At 40.8% G+C, this 19,781-nt stretch overlaps 1 protein-coding gene across 2 annotated transcripts in view; it reads right to left on the reverse strand.

Annotated features, from left to right (window-relative positions):
- Positions 1-19,781, reverse strand: part of CARS2 (cysteinyl-tRNA synthetase 2, mitochondrial) — a gene marked incomplete at its 5' end in the record, with an annotated part of 35,333 nt that overhangs the window by 13,171 nt on the left and 2,381 nt on the right. For both annotated transcript variants that reach the window (XM_083854296.1, XM_083854297.1), the window contains 8 exons: positions 2,347-2,413; positions 4,970-5,037; positions 8,019-8,152; positions 10,396-10,525; positions 12,934-13,017; positions 13,718-13,823; positions 14,407-14,478; positions 17,056-17,173. In XM_083854296.1, coding sequence (XP_083710422.1) covers positions 2,347-2,413; positions 4,970-5,037; positions 8,019-8,152; positions 10,396-10,525; positions 12,934-13,017; positions 13,718-13,823; positions 14,407-14,478; positions 17,056-17,173 — 779 coding nt within the window. The remainder of the gene's footprint in view (positions 1-2,346; positions 2,414-4,969; positions 5,038-8,018; positions 8,153-10,395; positions 10,526-12,933; positions 13,018-13,717; positions 13,824-14,406; positions 14,479-17,055; positions 17,174-19,781) is intronic.

Genomic DNA, 19,781 nt, shown 5'->3' on the forward strand with positions numbered 1-19,781 from the left:
ACCCCACCACCCCAAGCAGACAGAGAGGGTGATGAAGCAGAGGAACTCCATGCAGAAATACATTATGGAAGGATGATCAAAATCTCTTCTCTCTGACTTTTCTCCCTTTCCCCACAAGCAGGGCATGCAGCTTTATCCTCCCTCTGACAATGACCATCACAGGAAGGGACTCCACTCCTATGAAACACATGCACCTCCCTACACACATCACACCCTTTAAACCCTTGCCCCTCCAAGGCTGGGGCAGTTTGGAGTCACATTTGTCTCTATTTGTGCCTGTTAGCACACACAGAGATGGGGGGGTATCCAAGACAACAATAAAGGTCCATTCCAAGCCCAAGAAACCACAGTATCAAGCATGAGCCATTCCCAACCCTCATCCACATGCCTACGAAGATCTTTTTTACAGATTCAATCCAACGTTTGTGGTACTACCTGATCCCCAAAGCTGGGTTTTACAAAAAGCTTTCTTTGGCAGGTAGGGATAGCAGGAACCATCACCCATGGGTCTAGGCTACAAAAACTTTTAAAGAAACTAACAGAAAGTGCTTGGGATCTCACTTCTAATAAATACATGAGCAGACAGCAAGATGAGGAGTGCAGTAAACTTATGTTTAGACCAAAGGGAATTGATAGCAGGGACACAAGCTGACAGGCAGCACAGTGAATACTTAGCTCAACAGAGATGACTGACTGTGGCTCTTTACTGGAAAGCTAATAGTGCACACAGGCTCATCAAGTGGAGGTGACAAGTGCAGACTTCTGAGCAACCCTTACCTGCCAACTGCCTTATACTGTGATATAACACCAACATATCCTTTCATCAAAGCCACCCACATCCACACAGGTGGTGCTCTTTTTTAACCTGGGGAAGGTGTTTATCTTAGAAGTAATGCAAAAAGCACAGGTTCAAATGCAGCCAGCTGACAAGGTGTGAAAGAAGTATGCAGGTACCCTCCATTGCAGGGCTCCAGTGTCATTCATTGTCCAGAGGCAAAATTAGAAACTACCATAATGTAGCAGGTGTTAGTGTTTTCTTTTGTTTTAAACACACATTTGTTCACGACCCCCAGGTGCCCCCAGCCAGGAAGCCATTTAAGTGTACACAAGGTATTTCATCTCCTCAAAGAGGAAATCAGCCAATTGTGCCACTGCCCTGCAGCATCATTCCAAAACAGTCAAGCATGCCACCAATCCACTGCCTGCCCCAAACAGGATGCTGTTCTGCAGCAGATCTTCCAATTGGATGCACTCCTCTCCTTCTATCACAGTGGAGGGGAAGTTAATAACCACCTCTCTCTTTACTATCCCATGCTTTGAAATATTGCAGGGATCTATTCCATTCCTCATGCTTTCAACTGTCCTGGGAGCGGGAGGATCCACGAGGAAGATCACATGGGTGGCTCCTACAAGGCAGCTAGCAGTAGTAACAAGCAGAAGGACTTCTCAGTCCAGTGACTATCTGACTATAAAGGCTGGCAGCACACTGCCCGCTGACAGGTACGAGCAATGCCCCAGAGCCTTGGCCACGTCAGCTCTCACAGTCACACTGCTACAGGTGCTTTATCCAAGGCAAACAGAGGCCCACTGAAACACCACAGCAGCTGCTGCCCCATGCTCCACCACTCCCTTGCCATTCCAGGACAGCCAACAAGCCAGGTGACCCAGCAGTGGTTAAGGAACTACCATCTGGTTTTGGCAGGCCCCAATATACTGGTAAGAACACAGACATATGAAAACCTCTTCCAGCTAAAAGTAGCATCTGCCTACTGGAAACACTATGGGGTAGACAGGGAAGCTGAAAAAATCCTCCCACACCTTTCCCCACCAGCAGAGAGATGATCTGCCAGGCTAAGATGTTCATTAGGTTATCATGTGCTGGTCTGAGTGAGCTGCACTGCACCACACCACACAACTGCCTTAACAATCAGAAACTCCACAGGACAAAAATGGTAACAACAGCAGGGAGATAAAGAATTATTAGCCAGCCCTCATGATACCCCACAGGAATATAAGCCACAGTTCCATCTAGATATTTCTCCAAAAACAGCTGATCACGACTGCAATACAACTGTAACAGATATAAATCAGAGACAGAGGTAATTCATTAATTAAAAGTGCAATTAACTGAGAGTCACAACTACCTGGAGCTCAAGAAGGTATTTACATGAATGGTTATGTACTGTGCTCAGTAAAGACAATTTTCTGAGTGTGAGCCAAAGAGCAGCCCCTCAGAGCACCACCAAAGACTCGGGGAACTGCACAGCCCCGCAAGGCGAGCGAGCTCCGCCAGCTGGGAAGGGTGAGAAAGCCACACACCTCAACTGGGAAGGGGCTTTTCCTTACCTGAGCTATATCTGCCACGCAAACAAAACATTCTGAATTGATCTGATGAACAGTTCTTCAGGAAATCCTAAACTCCATGCACAAAAAGACAGCTTTAGCATGATGGCAATTTCTCCGGGAGCTCTTCCACCTCCTTGCTTTTCAAACTAACATGACAAATAACACATCTTTGCAATATAAGATAGGCATAAAATCTTTAAATCTAACACTGCTTTAAAATCTGAACTAAATAAAAATCAATTCCATATAAGATAGATGTGCATGCATACATACAAGATATAAATATACACACAATGTCCAATATAAATAAGACAGTAAAAATTACTTTGCAAGTACAATCAAACATGCAAACAATTACTTTGCAAAAAAACACCCAAAATGAAATTATCAGACTAAGACTGGGATACAATCTTACAGAAAGGAGGGCCCCTGAGTTTTGCAAACTTTATGAAAAAAAAAAGATTTCTTGAAAAAGAAAATAAGTGTACTTTTTCTGCAGGACTAGAATATGAAGAAACACAGGGAGTAAACAAATATAAATCCTAGCAATATAAAAAGAGTTATCTCTGTTAATTATGAAGCCTAATAAACTCCACTCTAATATTTATTTAGCTTTTATTCCAGTAAACAGTAAACTATTAGTATTACTACTAGTACAATTAGTTTATATTAATAGTATAATGAACTATTTAAATGTTTGGAAGGTACACTAATAAAACATTCAATCGCTTCCAACCCTGCTCTCAGCAAGGCTGGACACTGGTAGATTGACTGTGACTACTGCACTTCTGCTTTTTTTTTTTTTTTAATTTGAAAACTAGTGAGCATCACTGAAGTGCCACAAAAATCAAAAATCCTAAGAAGCCAGTACAAGTGAGAAAATATGGAAAGTGTCATTTGCTTAAATCTCACATTTTGAAATAGGGCTTCTGCTACAAGACTAAACCAGCCTGAACAGTGGAAAAGCATCAGCAATGTGCTGTCTCTCAAGTGAAAATGGAAATAATTGAGACAATCACAATCAAGGAACAGTGATACTGATTGTTTTGGTGGGTGTTCATTTGTTTGTTGTGGGTTTTTTAAATGAACTGGATATAAACAAGTGTAGCAAATATGCTTTACACTAATATACAGAGGTAGAATAGTATGAGTACAGTACAGAAATAAATTCAAATTTTGGAAAGGACTATCCAAACTAGAAAAAACAACTCAGCATTTCCTTAAAAAACAGAGAACAGATGAAGAATCACAGCTCTTTGAAAGCAGGTTGCTTGGCCCTGTGTTATCAAAATCTCATTGATTTTTGGGGTCAGAATTAACAGCTATGAAAAAAAAGAAGCTGCTGCATCCAGGTGACAGCCTGGGATGCAGGTGGCCACTGGCTGGACCAAAAGAAGATCCTGGACAAAGCTCCCCTCTTTTGGCACAGGCATCAAACCTTCCATGTAAGGCTTAACTTTCAAGGTGCAAGGCAGCTGTACACAAAAAAAAAGTTTCACTGGACTGAGAATCACTTCCCAGGAAGGATTAATACTTGTTAGCCATGTGTAAAGGCAGACATGAAAAGCAGAGACCTACAAGGAAAGAGAGACAGGCCTGAAGTATTTATTTCCTCAACAGAAGCTGTGCCATCATTGGAGACATGGAGGGGAACATTTTCATAATGCTGCTTTTAACTCCATGCACTGCATTTGTGGTCATTTCTCCACCCTGTTCACAACATCTGCTGAGACTTGTGAGATTTCTATGAAAATTGTGAGCTCCTGGGAAACAGGGCTTAGCTGTACCCAGAGAGCATTGGAAGACTTAAGAATAAAGCAGCTCATATTGAACTTCTTCTTAAAGGGATTTTAATTAATTCCTCCAAGAGGGCAAAGGGGAACATATATGGCAAAGCAGCTTCCCAAGCTTTGCCCGAAGGAAGGAAATCACCCTATTCCAGCAGTAGGCAATGCCATCACAGGAGCCACCCCAGCACCATACACAGCTGGATCACACACAACTGGCAGAGAAACCCTGCCCTCGGCCACACCAAAGATCTGGGGACACAGTGAAATACCACATAGTCATGTGGCTCGTGGGTACCAAAAGGCAAAACTCCTGTGCATCAGCAAGGTCAGCAGATAGAAATAAAGGGTAATGGGAGAGACTGCCGCAATAGTGCGGTTCAGGATGCTCAGTAGCTTCCTGACAAAACACTGACACTGTCCCATTTCACCTAAAGAAGGACAAGGAAAAACATCCACTCTTTTCCAAGCCTATGCTCTGTCAAAGCACTATTAAGAATAGACCAATTAGAACCAATCACACAGAACAGAATCATTCAGGTTGGAAAAGACCCCTGTCTTTTAGACTGTCAACTCCAACCACAAATCTATGGTGCAGGATTCTGGTACTGGGCACAAACTCTGCTCCTACAAACACTCTCAGCTCAGCAAGATCCATTGTTATGAGCAAACCATGAATCTGAGCAGGGATCCTACATCTACATTCACAGTAACAAAGTACTAGAGAAACACTGCAGCATAAGCACACACTCCAGAGTTTTCTCAAAAGAGGGCTGTGATTAATATTTATATATTACAAAGCTACAAAATTGCTTCAATTCAAACAAAGAAATTACCTTAATTGTTATGTAGTTTTTTAATGACTTTGACATTTTTTCTTTACTTCCTTTAACATGCAAATGCCCTATAATAAAAAAAAAAAAAAAGAAAAAGGAATTAATCAGGATAAACAAGTGTACTTCTGAATAGGGAGCAAATGAGAAAGACTGCACTGAGACACTGCAAATGTTGGAGGCAGCATATGCTACGATGGATACATGCTGAACATTTTAATGTAATGGGTAACATTTTTCAATAGCTTTGCCTACAGTCCTGCATACCTCTCCAACCTCAAAACTTCCACTGGGTGAATTTTAAAACATTTAAAAAACCAAAAAACAAACAAAAAAAAACCCAAAAAACCCCCCAGCCCACCACCATCATGAGTCTCCCTGCTCAGAATTGACAATAAACTGATAAAAAAAAGCATGCAAATAGTTTCAGTCTTCACAGGACAAGTACCTTACCTGTTACTCTTCACTTCTCAGAAGTATTTCAAGAAATATTTTCCAGTGATCTCACATTAAAAATCCTTGAAACTCAATCTTCTGTACTTATTACTTGCTGGTGGCTGTTAATATTTTTTTTTTTTTTACCTCGAAGTTTTATAGCACTGGTTCAAAATATCTTTAATGCAAAATGGATTTTCTACACATCCTCAACTTCTCCAGACTCGGGAGACTGAGAAAAAGCAGGGCCAGGGAGGGATGCAGCTACAATGCCAAATTTGAATTAGTTTATTTTAAAATGTGATCTCTGAGCACTGCTAGAACTTTCAATAGTCACACAGACCACTGCTTTGCAGGGCTGCAGCACAGGAAAGAGGTAGTAACACTGCATTTAAGAGTATGTAGAGCTTGACTTTAGGACTGAAAGTTCTGTTGAAGAAAGACAGGAGAGGTATGGCCTGAGGTTGCGGACTTCCAGGCCTCATCCATGTGAGCCATGGCAGCACCACTGATGGAAAACACCAATTATTCACAGCACTCGAAAGATGCCCAACATGCTGCCACTGAAAGACTACTCACCATAATTTCAGAAATGTTAAAAGCCTTAACAGGCTTTTCCTAATGAGAGAGGAATTCTCTAAGTTACCAACACTCACAACTAACATGGGATTTTAGGCACTTCTGTGACCCGCAGCATCCAGCACTTAATCATACTTCAAGGCAGATCCTTAAGCATAAATTTCTCTTGGTCTGTAATACCCTACCAGCACTGCATTTTTTCACATTTGGCAGCCCAGTGTTACCAATGCCTCAGAGTGCTCTTCAAGGACAATGTATGATTATGCTCCTGCTTTTTTAAGTGGTGACAGCAGTGGCATTTCTTGCTCAGCAACCCATGCAGCCATCTGCATTTCATGCTACTCGCTGCACAGAGCAGCTCTGCAGCCTTCCCTGAAACCCTCTTGCTTCTACAAGTAGATAAAATCCCCTTTACACACTGGATATCAAAGCAACAAGCTCAGGCCTGATAACTGGACCTGAAAAGCTCATAGTTTCACTTCTCAGCTATTTCTGATAATGATTCAAACAAGTGAGAACTCATCACAAAAAGACTACCTCCAGTCCTACCCTCACCACCTCAAAATTTAGTTTTGTACAACATACTCTAGGGAGAGTAGGAATGAATCAAAGAATCTATGGATGCAGAACCAGCTACAGCTGCTATCCATGATAAAAAATCTTGCTTTCACTGTCTGTCCTGTCTACTAGCAGATGAAGCCACTTTCACCACTGCATCCTTAAACCTGGGACACTCAATAAGCATATTCAGGCTGTCAGGTGGACACCTGCAGCTCTTGTGACTCAAAACCCACAGCCAAAATTCTCCTGGGAGAAGGAGAAGAGCCTGGGTAAGATTACTTTTTCTCTTTTGCAAAGGTGCCTAAACACTGACTCACCTAACTTCAGGCAGACAAGCTTAAAATAGTTGGATTGCATTTTCCTAAAATGGTACTGGTAACATTTGAATTAATATTCCTCTTCCAAGAGTTTCAGTACTTAGAATGATTTCATTCAAGAACACAAAATACAAGGATTTTCATAACTTCACTTTGGCACTCTTCCCAGAGTACAAGTAGTCTAAAAATAAAGTCCTTATAAGATTTATCCCCAGTGCAGGGATTTTCTTCCTCTAATGGGGATTGCTCCTCCAATTCTGAGCTGCTAAAATTCTGAAGTCTGTTAGCAGAATAAATTGTTTCTGAAGCTGATTCATTTGCCCTAAATAATTCACACCATCAAGTTCCAGCAAGACTTTTTGACTTAATGAATGTAATCTGTCAGCTCCTAGAGAACCTCAGTGTACAAATTGCCCCTGGAATTAAGTTCTCCCCTTTTTTTTTTTAATTGACTTCTTTTTATTTAGCTGGTATCAAAAAATATTTCCCCCTAGAGTTTCAGTTCCAAATTTGAAAAGTCAGATTCACTAGTTTGTCGACAGAAAGCTCCACTTGGCAGTAACCAGTGCATCTCAGTGGAAGTGCAGAGGATTCCACAGTGCCTTGGGAACAAAGCACACCCTGGAAGAAGCATCAGCCTCTGGACAACTGCTCTTGATTTACAACAGGCTCTACACTGGGAACTGAAACTGGAATTCAATATTCATCCCGTACAGTACAAATATATAAAAATGAAAGCTCATGTAATTCCCAGAGTGTACCACAGGCTTATCTCTGCAGCTCTTCTACTCAAAAAAGCAGCTCCAAGAGTTCACAGAGACATCCTGCCCTAAATACTAATCAGCAAGAGAGGCTGCAGACTTGAATCCGACTTTCTATTGACATCAGCTGTCCATCCAGAAGCACCACGACTGCAACAGGAAGAACAAATATCAAGGTTTCCATCAATGGGAACAGCACTAGAAGCATCAGTGATGTAGTTCAAAGCACTGTACAGCACAAACTGTACTGAATGAAGCACTTTAATGCAGAGGGGGCAAGGAGCAGTTCTACATAATGCCAGGCAGTGTAACATGTTTTCATAGCATGAAATGACAAACTTAAAAAACCTAAACTATTGTATTTGTACAGGCCTCTCAAGTGATCAATATTTTACTTACCAGAATGCAAAAAGTAATTCCCCCATTGCTCACATTGATGATACACCTCACACTGTGCAATTTCATTTTCATGATGAGGAAACGCAAGATCTATTCCACCAGTATGAATGTCCAGCTGCTTTCCAAATACTGCACTGTAACAACATTTTCCTGATCAGTAAGTAGAACACCACAAAAGCTTCTTGTAAAAACAAATGCAGAAAAGAATAAGATGAAACAACATAAATTTAAGTGTAAAAATTAGTAACTGCCATTTTAAAACAAGACTTTACACATATCTTGGATACCAAAACTGCAGCAGAACTTGTATGGACAGGACCCGTATCTGTTCACAATTATTTCTCCTTAGTAGAAGCAATTATTTTTCTACCTTAGTTTAAAGGATGGCAAGCAGGATGTCTCCTTTCCCTGTTCTGCTACAGTTTCAGTATCAGACAGGTGCTTTATGTGCACACCTAACAACTTATTTCTATAAATTTGGTATCACTCTTCCTTGTCTTGTACCTATACTGTGAGAATTCAGACAATAGTGTGTGCAGTCAGGTCAAGTTAGGCAGGTTAGCAACTTTATTTTGCCTGTTAAACAAAGATTACGCTTACACCCTCACAGGGATGTGAGTCAGCCTTAACTGCTCAGAAACCAAGAGTGCTCAAGCAGGGAAAAATGCAAGGCTTACAGACAAACACACAGGCCTCCCATGTGTCACCTTAACAAGGTGCTCCTGCTAGCTGGCTGAACATTAATACTTTGGTCCCTTTTTGAGACAACCACACTGCTAACACTGTGCCACATAATGGTTTTGCAGAAGCTGTTGGGGCTCAGGAGGAAAAGACAAGGGGGACAAGAGAGGAGGGAAGAAAGAGCAGTTGTCACCATCTCCCAAGTCCATCCTTCTCTGCTCCTGCCTGCTTCAACACCAGCTAAAGCACGAATCTTCCCAGGACTGTCCTTCACCTTCCCCTGTGCCACTTGCTGTTTCCTCCAACAAAACCATTAACAGCTGGAGAGAGATGACAGATGATCTGCCAAATGCAGAATGACAGGAGGAACTGCCCACCTCACCACAAGGGAAATGCAGAGAGAAGATCAGACCTGAGGGGATCAAAGCAGGGGATTCCCTCCTCCAGGGCTGCTCTAGAGACCAGACTCCTCATTCACAGACTTCTCAAAATTAAATCATCTAACTTAGTTAAAGTCCTTTGAGATACTTGGCAAAAGAGACAGCTAAGTAAGAACTGCTTAAAAAGGGGCCTTCAACAGCTGACTGGGACAGCAAATTGTTTTAGGTCACTTACCAAAATAAGCTCTCCATTTTTCACAGTCCAAGATTACTACACTTATGTTCTCCATGGGTCAGCTTTTATTTATATGGCAGGAATCTCATCCAGCCTCAGTAAAATACATTTTTACAGAAAGAAATGTAGGCTATAAACAGCACTGCATTAGCAGACAGGCCATGTTGTAACTGGCATTTCTTATCTGTGCATTTCTGTCAGAGGTTGTACATCAAACACATCAAACACAGCATGATTTTGTGCACTTTGATTGCTTTAAGAGCTGCCTCACCATGCTGAAACTATTTACAGACAGAAAATCACCCTTATAAACACTTTTCACAAGCAGGTAGAAATGACTAACAATCCCAAGTGCACCAGAAAAGCATATGAAAGAGAAACCTAAAGCAGCTGGTTTCACCTCCTTTCAGCTTTAGCTGAAAATTTAAGCTAAACAAGGTCAGATCTAAAGTATTTGTTATTAGCTTCCAAAAAAAGATTTGAGACTAATGCAAAACTAAGTACACTATCAATCTTCCAGGAGAGAAGATTTTTTTCTCCTGTGGTGAAAATAAAACTTTAAATTAAGAGCAAATTACATCAAACCAACTACAAGCAAAACACTACTCAGCAAGAAAGCTGAATAACACTTTGATTATTAACACGAACATCCACAGCTGCTGTTAAGATAAGGCCAGCAAGATCTCATAGATAAGCTGGAATCTCACACCCTCGTCCTCCTGACACCTATATCCTGAACTAGGTCTGATGGAGACTGCAAGAGGTACCATAACTTTCACCAAACCTTTGGTTACTCAGCTCAAGTTAAAAGACTGCTAATTGACTATGTGATCTTGTGTGCCATATTTTAAGCACCAAGTCTAACTCAAGAGAAGGTGCCAAAACATAAAGACAGCTGTGACAGTTAGGTGAAGCAGAGTTTATCTGGGCCACATGTGACATCCCAAGTTGCATAAAATGGTCACAATTAAAACCAGCACTAGCTACTGATTAGAAAACACTTTCAATACTGCTGCTACCATTGTATTGTGACTGAAAACAAAAAACAGCATTAGATTTATGAAAATCCAAGAAATCTGACCTTGATATTGTGGAACATTCAATGTGCCATCCAGGTCGTCCTTTTCCCCAGGGAGAATTCCAAGACAGCTCTTGAGGCTTGGCAGCCTTCCACAGGGCAAAATCTTTACCATGTCGTTTATCAGAATCAACTGGCAAGAGTAAGTGATTTGTTAATGGGATACGTCTCAAAGAAAAAAAAAAGACCGAATGAAAGCAGGATGAAATGTGTGTTTAGTGAACTACTCTGATTTTAATCCCCTTCAATCAACTTCTTTTCACTACAACTTCCCTCTCTTCCCCCTTATACAAGGGAAAATTGAAATATTGGAATATTGAAATAGATTTTGACAAGCTACAAAGATGAATTCAAGACTCCTTAATACATCCTATCCTATCAGTCCTTTTATCCTTCCCTGGTTTGCCCAATTTTTCATTCATTCAGTTATATATCAGCCAGTTTCCTCAGGACAAATTTACTGCAGTGCAGAAGAAAAGGTAATAAAACAAAAACAAAACACACAAACAAACACACACCCCACACAGAGTTTTTTTCTCTGGGACACAAGTACTTTGTGATTTAGATTCTATAAAACAAAGTGTACAGAGGGAATCAAAACTATTCTTGGACAGCAGCAATTTTTCAGTACTGTTTTCACCAATGAGTTCTCTACAAAGGTTTCCTCCCAGCTTTTTTGCTCCTTCCTTCACTACATTGCCAAAGATGCAGTAGTTTTTGTCACAATACTGCAGGACTGTTCACCTCTGCTGACTCCTAACCTCCAATCAAAAACACAGAAGAGGGTTCTGGACTCTGGACTTTCTGACAAATACATTACCTCAAATTTAGAATCACACAACTCAGAATTCCTAAGAACTAAAGAGACAGAAATACAACCCCAGTTTTATCCACTGAATCTTCACCTGGGCTCTTTTACTAGATTCACACTAGATACTGATTGACCAGTATACTGGTCAGGGATACTGCTGAGTCCAACCCTCTTTTGCCCTTTTTTGAGGGCTACTGCTACAAAAGAATACTCTTCAACTTCTCAGTTGAAGAGTAAAACAAGTGACAAAATCTTTAGAAATAAGAACACAGTTGTGACTAGAGGGGAAGCAAGGTAAAACACATAATCACAGCTGAGGCTGGAAGGCACATCTGGGGACAGTCTAATCCAACCCCTTGCTCAGAGCAGGTGCAGCTACAGCAGCCTGCCCAGGATGGTGGGCAGTCAGGCTTTGATTATCACCAAGGATGGAGACTCCACAGCCTCTCTGAGCAACATGGCTTCTGTTAACCATCCTCAGGGTAAAAAGGATTTTTCGTAGCTTTAAATTGATAATTTCCCATGTTTCAAGTTGTGATCAGTGCCTCTTGTTGCCACCAAGCACCACTGAGAAAAGCCTGGTTCCTTCTGCTCTATTCCCTCCATCAGTATGAGCCCACATGGGTAGGATTCCCCTGAGCTTTCTCTTCTCCAGACTGAGTGGTCCAAGCTCTGTCACTTTTCCTCATATGAAAGATGCTCCAGTACCTCCATCACACCTGTGGCCCTTTGCTGGCCTTTCTCCACTATGTCCATACCAGTGCTGCTCTGGGGAGCCCAGCACCAGATACTCCAGGCATGTCTCACCAGTGCTGAGCAGAGAAGGACCACCTCCACTGACCTGCTGGCAATGCTCCTCCCTGTGCAGCCCAGGAGGCTGATGGCTCTCTGCAGTCAGTAATCACCTCTAAATAACTGTTGACAAGACACATTCCCTCTGTGAGCTAAAATGCTGAAACAACTCCAGAGCAGAACTGTGAGAAGTTCTGGCTGCACCTGAGCATCAGCCTCCAAGGCATTTTCAGTAATTACAAACAGATTTATTTTTAATTGTGAAATACTGAACTTTAATTTGCAAAAGGACGCAGGAGACCTGCATCAAATCCTCTGATGCAGAGACTCAATCAGATCCTTACAGAAACTACAGAGTGGTTCAGCAATCCTGCAAAGCAGGAACTGTAGCAAAATCCCCACAGCCCAGGGTATAGGCCTGCTCTGGCACAGCCTATGAAGAGATTGCTCACCCTCACACAAAGAGGCTGCTTAGCCCAGTGACAAGTGACGAAGGAAGCAATTCATCCAGGTAGCTTCAGAGCACTGCAACTGCCCCAACAATAACACAGTAGGTGAGGTTTTCTTGAGTTTGCCCTTGAGTACCTCACTGCTGGCTAGTGCAACAGCAAGGACACCACCTCACTGTGAAGTTTCTATGTACTCTGCCAAGCATTTAATTAAAATTGCTTAAGAATCCTAATTGTTCTAAGGTACCAGAACAAAGGTACAGAGGGAAGGATGAAAGGAGAAAAAAACCCCAAGTTTCCTCCTGCATTGGCAACAGTGAGTGCCTTAAAAAATAACTACAAAAACACTGTAATCTTAATTAACCAGAAAGTTAGCTATACAGGATGGGTTAGAAAACTGTTTCAGACTGTTGAATGAAAGTTTGCACATAGATACAAAATGCATTCAAACAATGTATTAACACAAACAAGCTGGTGCCATAAACTTACCTGCTTCATCTTGGGTATCAGGGTTAATAGCAGTTAACACTCCATATCTTTTTCCCCAGGATTTAACATCAAAATAAACATTGCCTAATACAAAAGAAATGTTTAGTTGTATAGCAAAGATGGGGCACATTGATGAGAATTTGGTAACATTTCTGTGAAAGCAAAAAAAACTACTCTTCCACACCCATTTGAAATTCTGATTTAGAAATTCAGAAATACTGCAGAAGTAGTAGCAGATGTTTCCATGTTACCCAGCTTTTCAGTAACCTCTTTGCACATGCTCATTCTGCCCATAGCATAACTTTGAATTCTGGAGATCTCCCAGGTTCTTCCTTGCCCATGCACAATCAGCAATCCCCTCCCCTACACCAGCTAGTTACAATGCACTTGAATTCTTCTACAACCACAAGCTCTGCTAAAAAAGAAATCCACACATTTTGCTTTGCAGACACATCCTTTACAGCACATAGGAGATAACATGGCTCCTCTTCAGAGGTTCCCCCAGCTTTCTTGTAGAAACCAGGCCAGGATTTCCCCAAGGAGTTTGGACAGCAGTTTATTACAGTCAACAATTATATTAAGTAATGATCTACGTTTAACTTAGAAATTGAGTAATAATAGTTGTTCTGCCCACTCATGCCATCAAAAACAATTCACTCACATCCTGTTAAGCAACAGAAGGAAAGCCTTGCACAGGGTATCTCATCCGATTCCAAAACAGGATTACTAAAAGTGACTTCCTATACATGTTCTGAACAAGGAGTTATCTTGCTCAAAGTCTTACCTTGCGAGGTTACATAAGCTTGTCCACTGGAAATTATTGTTTTTATAAAGGAAATTATTTGAGGAATATTGTCAGTCACCCTCATATATACCGTAGGAGGAAGGACCTTAAAGAAAGAGTAACATCTCATAAACACACTGCCAATGAGTTCCTTCACTCTAAGAAACAAACTAAAAAGAACGTTCTCCTCAATTTTATCTTTAAAAAAAAGTTGTAAGTATCATAAAAAATTCATAGGCAGCATTTGTGGTAATACACACAGAGAAAAGATATTCGAGGTGGGGCAAAAAAACCTCAATTTTTTCCAGTGGCTCACTCCCTGCTTCTGACAGGGAGACAAGAAGCAAAGTTACCTGAAATCAGTGAAAGAAGATTTCATGTTTCCTAGGCTTTCAATCTGGCTATTTCTGCATTAGAGTAAATATGCAACATCTGTGAACATCTGTGAATATGGAAAAAAACCTGTTCCTAAAGAAGTTTAACTTGTTCATTCTGAAGCTCACAATTGCTTCTCCCCACATTTCCTTACTCAAAAGGTGTGCAATCTTTCCAGAAGAATGAAAAAGTAAATCAGCATTCAGTTTCCAAGCAACAAATTTATTTTTTCAGCTTAGATTCTCAAAACCAGATTCTTTACCAAAATAATTGCCTAGAAATACTCTTAAATTTAGAATCTTGAGTATTTGTACCTTTAAGGCAGCCATATCTTGTTTAAAGTCTTCTTCATAAATACGAGCAAGAGCTAGTGGCGATATATTCATCTGAAAAAAAGAAGAGCCGATTAGCAAATCATAAATCAGAATAATGAAATAAAATATGGCAATCTTTTCTCAGAAAGCTAATACCTAATTGGAAGACTTAGAGAGCCTCCAAGGTAAAGTGTCAGAAAGGCTTATTAATCTAATATTGACAGGGAAGAGATCCAAGTTATAAATAACTTAGAAGTAGTATTTCATCTATGTGTCTCAATTTCCAAAATATTAATATATCTGTTTTAAGAGAAAGAAACCAAAGACTAAAATTACAAACTCTTTCCCTCTCTTATTATTTTCCTCTTGAGAGGGTCATTCATTTCCAGTGACAAAATATATTACCATACACAGGACATAAAAACCATTCAACTTACAGACAGGAAACACCAATACCACCTACATGTCAGAAAGACAGATCAGAGACTTGCAGGATGAGACAAGATATTAATTTTCAGTGATTAAGAAAAATAAGCTATTTCAGCAGATCATGGGTACTCATAGATCTCAATACTGAAAGTCAGTTTCACGCTTTGCCAAGTCTGGTGTTTCTCAAGCATCTTCTCTACATTTCTCATTCGTGGGACATGAACAGGTTCCTCTTGCAGATGGGATAAGAAAATGCAACCCAAAAGAAAAGGTACTTGCACATGGTAACATATTTTTTCTCAAATATTCAGAAGAGGCCATGGATTGAAATATGCATGACAGCAAAACCTGCCCTAGCAAGCAACAGCATGGTATCAAAGCGTTTCAAATGCATGCTTTTACATCATCTCTGAGAACAAACTACTGGGGAGAAGACAACATACTGTCAGTCTCTCCATCTTGCAAGTAACTGAGTCATTAACAACATAAATCCTATTCCATCACTTCCAGTTCATTACTGAAGCCTATCTATGGGTTCCAATTTTGAGAGAGCAGGTGGCTATCATTGTTTGTTCAAACCCCTGGACAAAGCAGTTCTGGTGAAGATAGTCCAGATGTTCACGCAGCAATGAGATGAGGACAATGCCCAGCACCAACAAACAAAGACATGCTTCTGCCTACAGACCAGCGACTGGATTCATCTCCCTAGATAGCTCAGCCGTTTCTTTGATAAAGAGAGAAACAAAGGTGCCTGAAGAAAGAAGACAGGGAATTTCCTTCCATCCAGATCGATGTTCAACAGACAAAGAGACTCATCTTTCTCTCAAAGGACCATTGATGGCATGAAGCAGGCTCATCATAAACTAGTACCCAACTTTCAGGTTTCCCCAGATGAACCCCACCAGGGGATGAAGAACAAGCTTAGGCATGTTGATTCCACCCCTGTAATGCTTCAGGTACACATGTTCCAACAGTAAAAGCAGGCTACTGAGGTAGAGGCCTTGGCCATCCAAACAAAATGGTTGAGCAAACATTTCAAAGAGTCACCAAAAAGAAGTCAAGAAAAGATTACTTCATAGAACCACACAATGCAGCAAAGCAACACACCATTTCCCCCTCCTCAGACATAAAATCTCTAAGATGTTCTGACAATAAGGAAAAAATTTAAAATGCAAACATAGATTTAAAATGCCTGGATTTTGGAAGGGGATTTTTTGTTTGAAAATTGTTTACTGCCTTAGAAAACTGCAAGTAAATGGACTAAGGGAACAGACATATTTCTACATGAGTGGTGTGCTAGTATTCATTTGAATGCAGGGGCCTATATTTAACTGCGAAAGTAACTGTTTACCTAAAGATAAGTGAAAAAAAAGCTGCCAAATTCTCTGGCTCCAAGAAACTATCTTAAAGCTTGCAACTGCAATTCAATCCAACACATTCACTTATGATCCCAAAGACATGAGTTATAGATTCTAAAATCAAATTAAACAAAAATACTCAAAATGCAGAACAAAATGCAGAATACACTCTGAGTGCTTCAGGGTTCAAAAAGTGTTTTTAAAACAACTGAAAAAAAATGCAATAATCATTCGCCAAGCTCATCTGGTAAAAAAAGTCAGATTAAAATTCAGCTGAGAACCACTCTTATCAAGACTTAACCTACACACAATGCAAACTTCCCTGTAGGTGACAGAGTCCTGACAAAGCTTTCCAAGGTGCTGACATTGCAGCTAGGTGGTGCTCGGCACCTTCCAGGATCTGCCCTCAGCCTGACGGGGCACTGCTGTTTGTACTGCCTTTCGTGATCATGGCACACAACACTCCTCTAGAACTCACGCAGAACCCTTCTGGCTGTTAAGTTTTGGGATAATTTCATTGTGGTGAGGATTCACACAGGGATTTTGTTCCCTGCTAGCCTCTCAGGCAGGGGGAGAGGACAGGAGATTCCCAGCTGTGGGTGCTGTAAGGTAGCTCCCTCTCTGCCTCTCTCCATCACACAGCTCTGTACCCATTTATCCCCACACAGCTCTGGACACTCAGCCCTCCTCACTCCCAGACCCATTACAGCCACACCAGGGGACTAGAAATCTCAACCTTTATTAACTACTAATTAAAACAAACACAACTGAACAAAAGAACCCCAAATCCAGGTTAATTTTCCTATATAAGCAGCTTAGAAAATACCAGAAAAGTTAGTCAAAGACTGCAGCAAATACCTACCTCATTGGCTCTTTTTATTATCTTGTCATCTATATCTGTGATCCCCATCACCATGAGAACTTCAATTCCAAAAAACCTTGTCATTATTCTTCGAATTATATCAAACCTAACATAGGAGCTGGAAGAGAAAGAAACATGAGCTTTTGAACAGGCAGTAGAAAGAATAAACAAAAATAACCAACAGCCACAGCAACAATCTAATTACTCCAACATCTGCAATGAAAAGATCTTCAGTGTGTAAGGTGTTTTTCCAAAACCAGTTGCTACCTGCACAAAAGTCAAGCAAATTTCTCTTGAACTGGCCTACCCTCTTCTGGCATTAGTGACACATTACATCAAATTTTCTGAGTGTTTTCTTTTGTTGCATATCTTTATTCAAAGGGCATCACAAGCTACATGAGCCGGGAGACTCTTTCAAAGCCAACAGGACAAAATAAGACACAGAGCTCAGATGTTCTTGAAATACATCCCCTGGGTTTAGTATATCCTAACTGGTTTTCAAAAGTCATGCAGCAAAAGAACAGGGAGAAACAAAGCAGGATTCAAATGAGCTTTTCTTAGGGTTGAGTAACAACAGATAGCAGCATTTCATTCACACACCACCACAGACCTTTTCTGAGAGCAAAGAGTAGATGCTCTATAGGTTATTTTGTTTTATTTACACTTGAGAACAAAAGTTACTCTGAAAATTATTCAGAGGTTTTGTCACAAAGCAGAGTATTTAATGCTGATAGATTGATGGATATACAAGCTGTATAGGGCTGTTGCAGCTCCTTCTGCTAACAGACTCTCCATCTCTAATTCTCAAAACACACTTTGACTGAGTTAAACCTTATTACTAGTTGGGATACTAGAAGGTGACTAAAAACTCTGGGTCTGCCCTGCAAGATGATGACAATGCTCAGCCCTTCTGGGCTCTGTTTTCTCCAAAGCCAGCAAGAAGGTTCACAGACCTACAGGTTCCCACTTTACCCACAGCACCACACAAAATGCAACTCCCATGGCCGTCAGAACAAAGAAGTGTAAGCAACTACCAGTAATGGATTTCCACCATTCCCTACAGGTGCCAGGTAGCACTAAGGTACTGATTTACGGACCCATAATATCTTGATGAAGAAAAATACTTTTCGGTGTTGTTGTTTGTGCTGTGCCCATGCTGAAAAAAGACTTTTTGAAAGCCTTGTTGCCAGGGATATAGTTTTTAACGAATAGCAGCTCACTGGGAGGAAGGTTCATCTAATGTGGTGACATGATTCTGTAAGAATATTAAATTGGTCTTTGGATCCTGTTCAGAGGAACAACGCCAGCATCAAAAGCTTGATATTAGATTTAACAGCCCTGCAGTCACTGTTCCCAGAGCAGGCACAAATTTCACACTGTTCCCTCTCCTCTCATCTTCCTGTTGAATTAATGAAAGAAACTCTGCAAGAACCAGAGCAGATTTCCTGATACCTCAGAAAGCAGGGACTTTACCACTTCAGGACTGATTAAAAAAAAAAGCCAAAACAAACAGTCAAGATCAGGGGGTGGTAGAGCACACACATGAGAAATCTCTCATGCTTGGTTTTACTTACTTCAAAGCATTCAGCCAGGAACCTGGATGCCACCCAGGCTGCAAGTCAAACCAGTACAATCAAGGTCAGACCCAGAACTGGGGAAAAAATAGTATTATTTGCCTGTCTTACTTTCTTCTCTATATAGAATGGGTATTGGATGTCATATGAAGGCAGACAGAGCATCTGTTTTTAAGACTGAAAGCATAACATACTAAAGAATGTTAAATTATTTACAGAAGTAAGAACTCCTTGTGGAACAGAAAGAGGACAGGAGAAAAATAATGCCATTATTTCCAAATTCTTCTCAAGGATCTCCAACTCATTTCAGTGATCCATTTCTGTTTTATTACCTGCTGCCTTTTTCGTGTTTGACACAAGTCAAATGTAAGACAATGGGGAAAAAAGGGAATTCTAGTGAGAAGAGAACATGTGGCACGAGTACAACAAAAGATGGTATTTAACAAGAGCAGCAGAGTAGCAACAGCCATCACTCCGTCCAACTCTATGCTATTTCCCAGCATCTCCTAGCCCCCAACAGCAGCATACATTTCAGCTGTTCTATGGCTGGACCTAGCTACAGAGGAAAAAAAGATATCCTTTTTTAAAATAAATAAATAAACAGAACCAAGAGTGCTCAGCCATCCTGAACAGATCAGCTGAGCAACAGGATGTCAACACTGACATGTGTAAGACCAGAGACACTGGAAATGAACAGCCAACTCCTCCCACACTGGAGTGTTTAACTGATGAGAAAAGAGAGCAAAAGGTCTTCAGTGCTGACACCTTGTCCTGCAACAGGAACAACAGATGAGGGTGCCTAAAGAGGTGCTAAAAGAGAGAACTACACCTGTTGTATCTGCATGATACACCAAAGGCAATATTCAGTACTAACCATTCTTTCTTAAATCAGCAGTGAAGAGGTCAGACCAGGGTGACACAGATGTATGGCAAACCTCCACAACGGGAAAGCTTGAAATTGCATATTTAGACATGAGTAAGAAAAGACAGGTAAAAAAACAGGCAAGAGTAAGCAAGGCCTTTCTACTCCCTCTTTTAATTAAAAAAGTCTGAGGGCAAGAGGGCTACTGAAAAAAACCAAACATTTAAAAACCACAGACAGCTGCAAGACCAAAGAGTGAAATTCTCCACCCCTATAAAACATTGTAGTCT

The sequence above is a fragment of the Zosterops lateralis genome, assembly GCF_965231275.1.
Source record: "Zosterops lateralis genome assembly, chromosome: 2".
NCBI lineage: Eukaryota > Metazoa > Chordata > Aves > Passeriformes > Zosteropidae > Zosterops > Zosterops lateralis.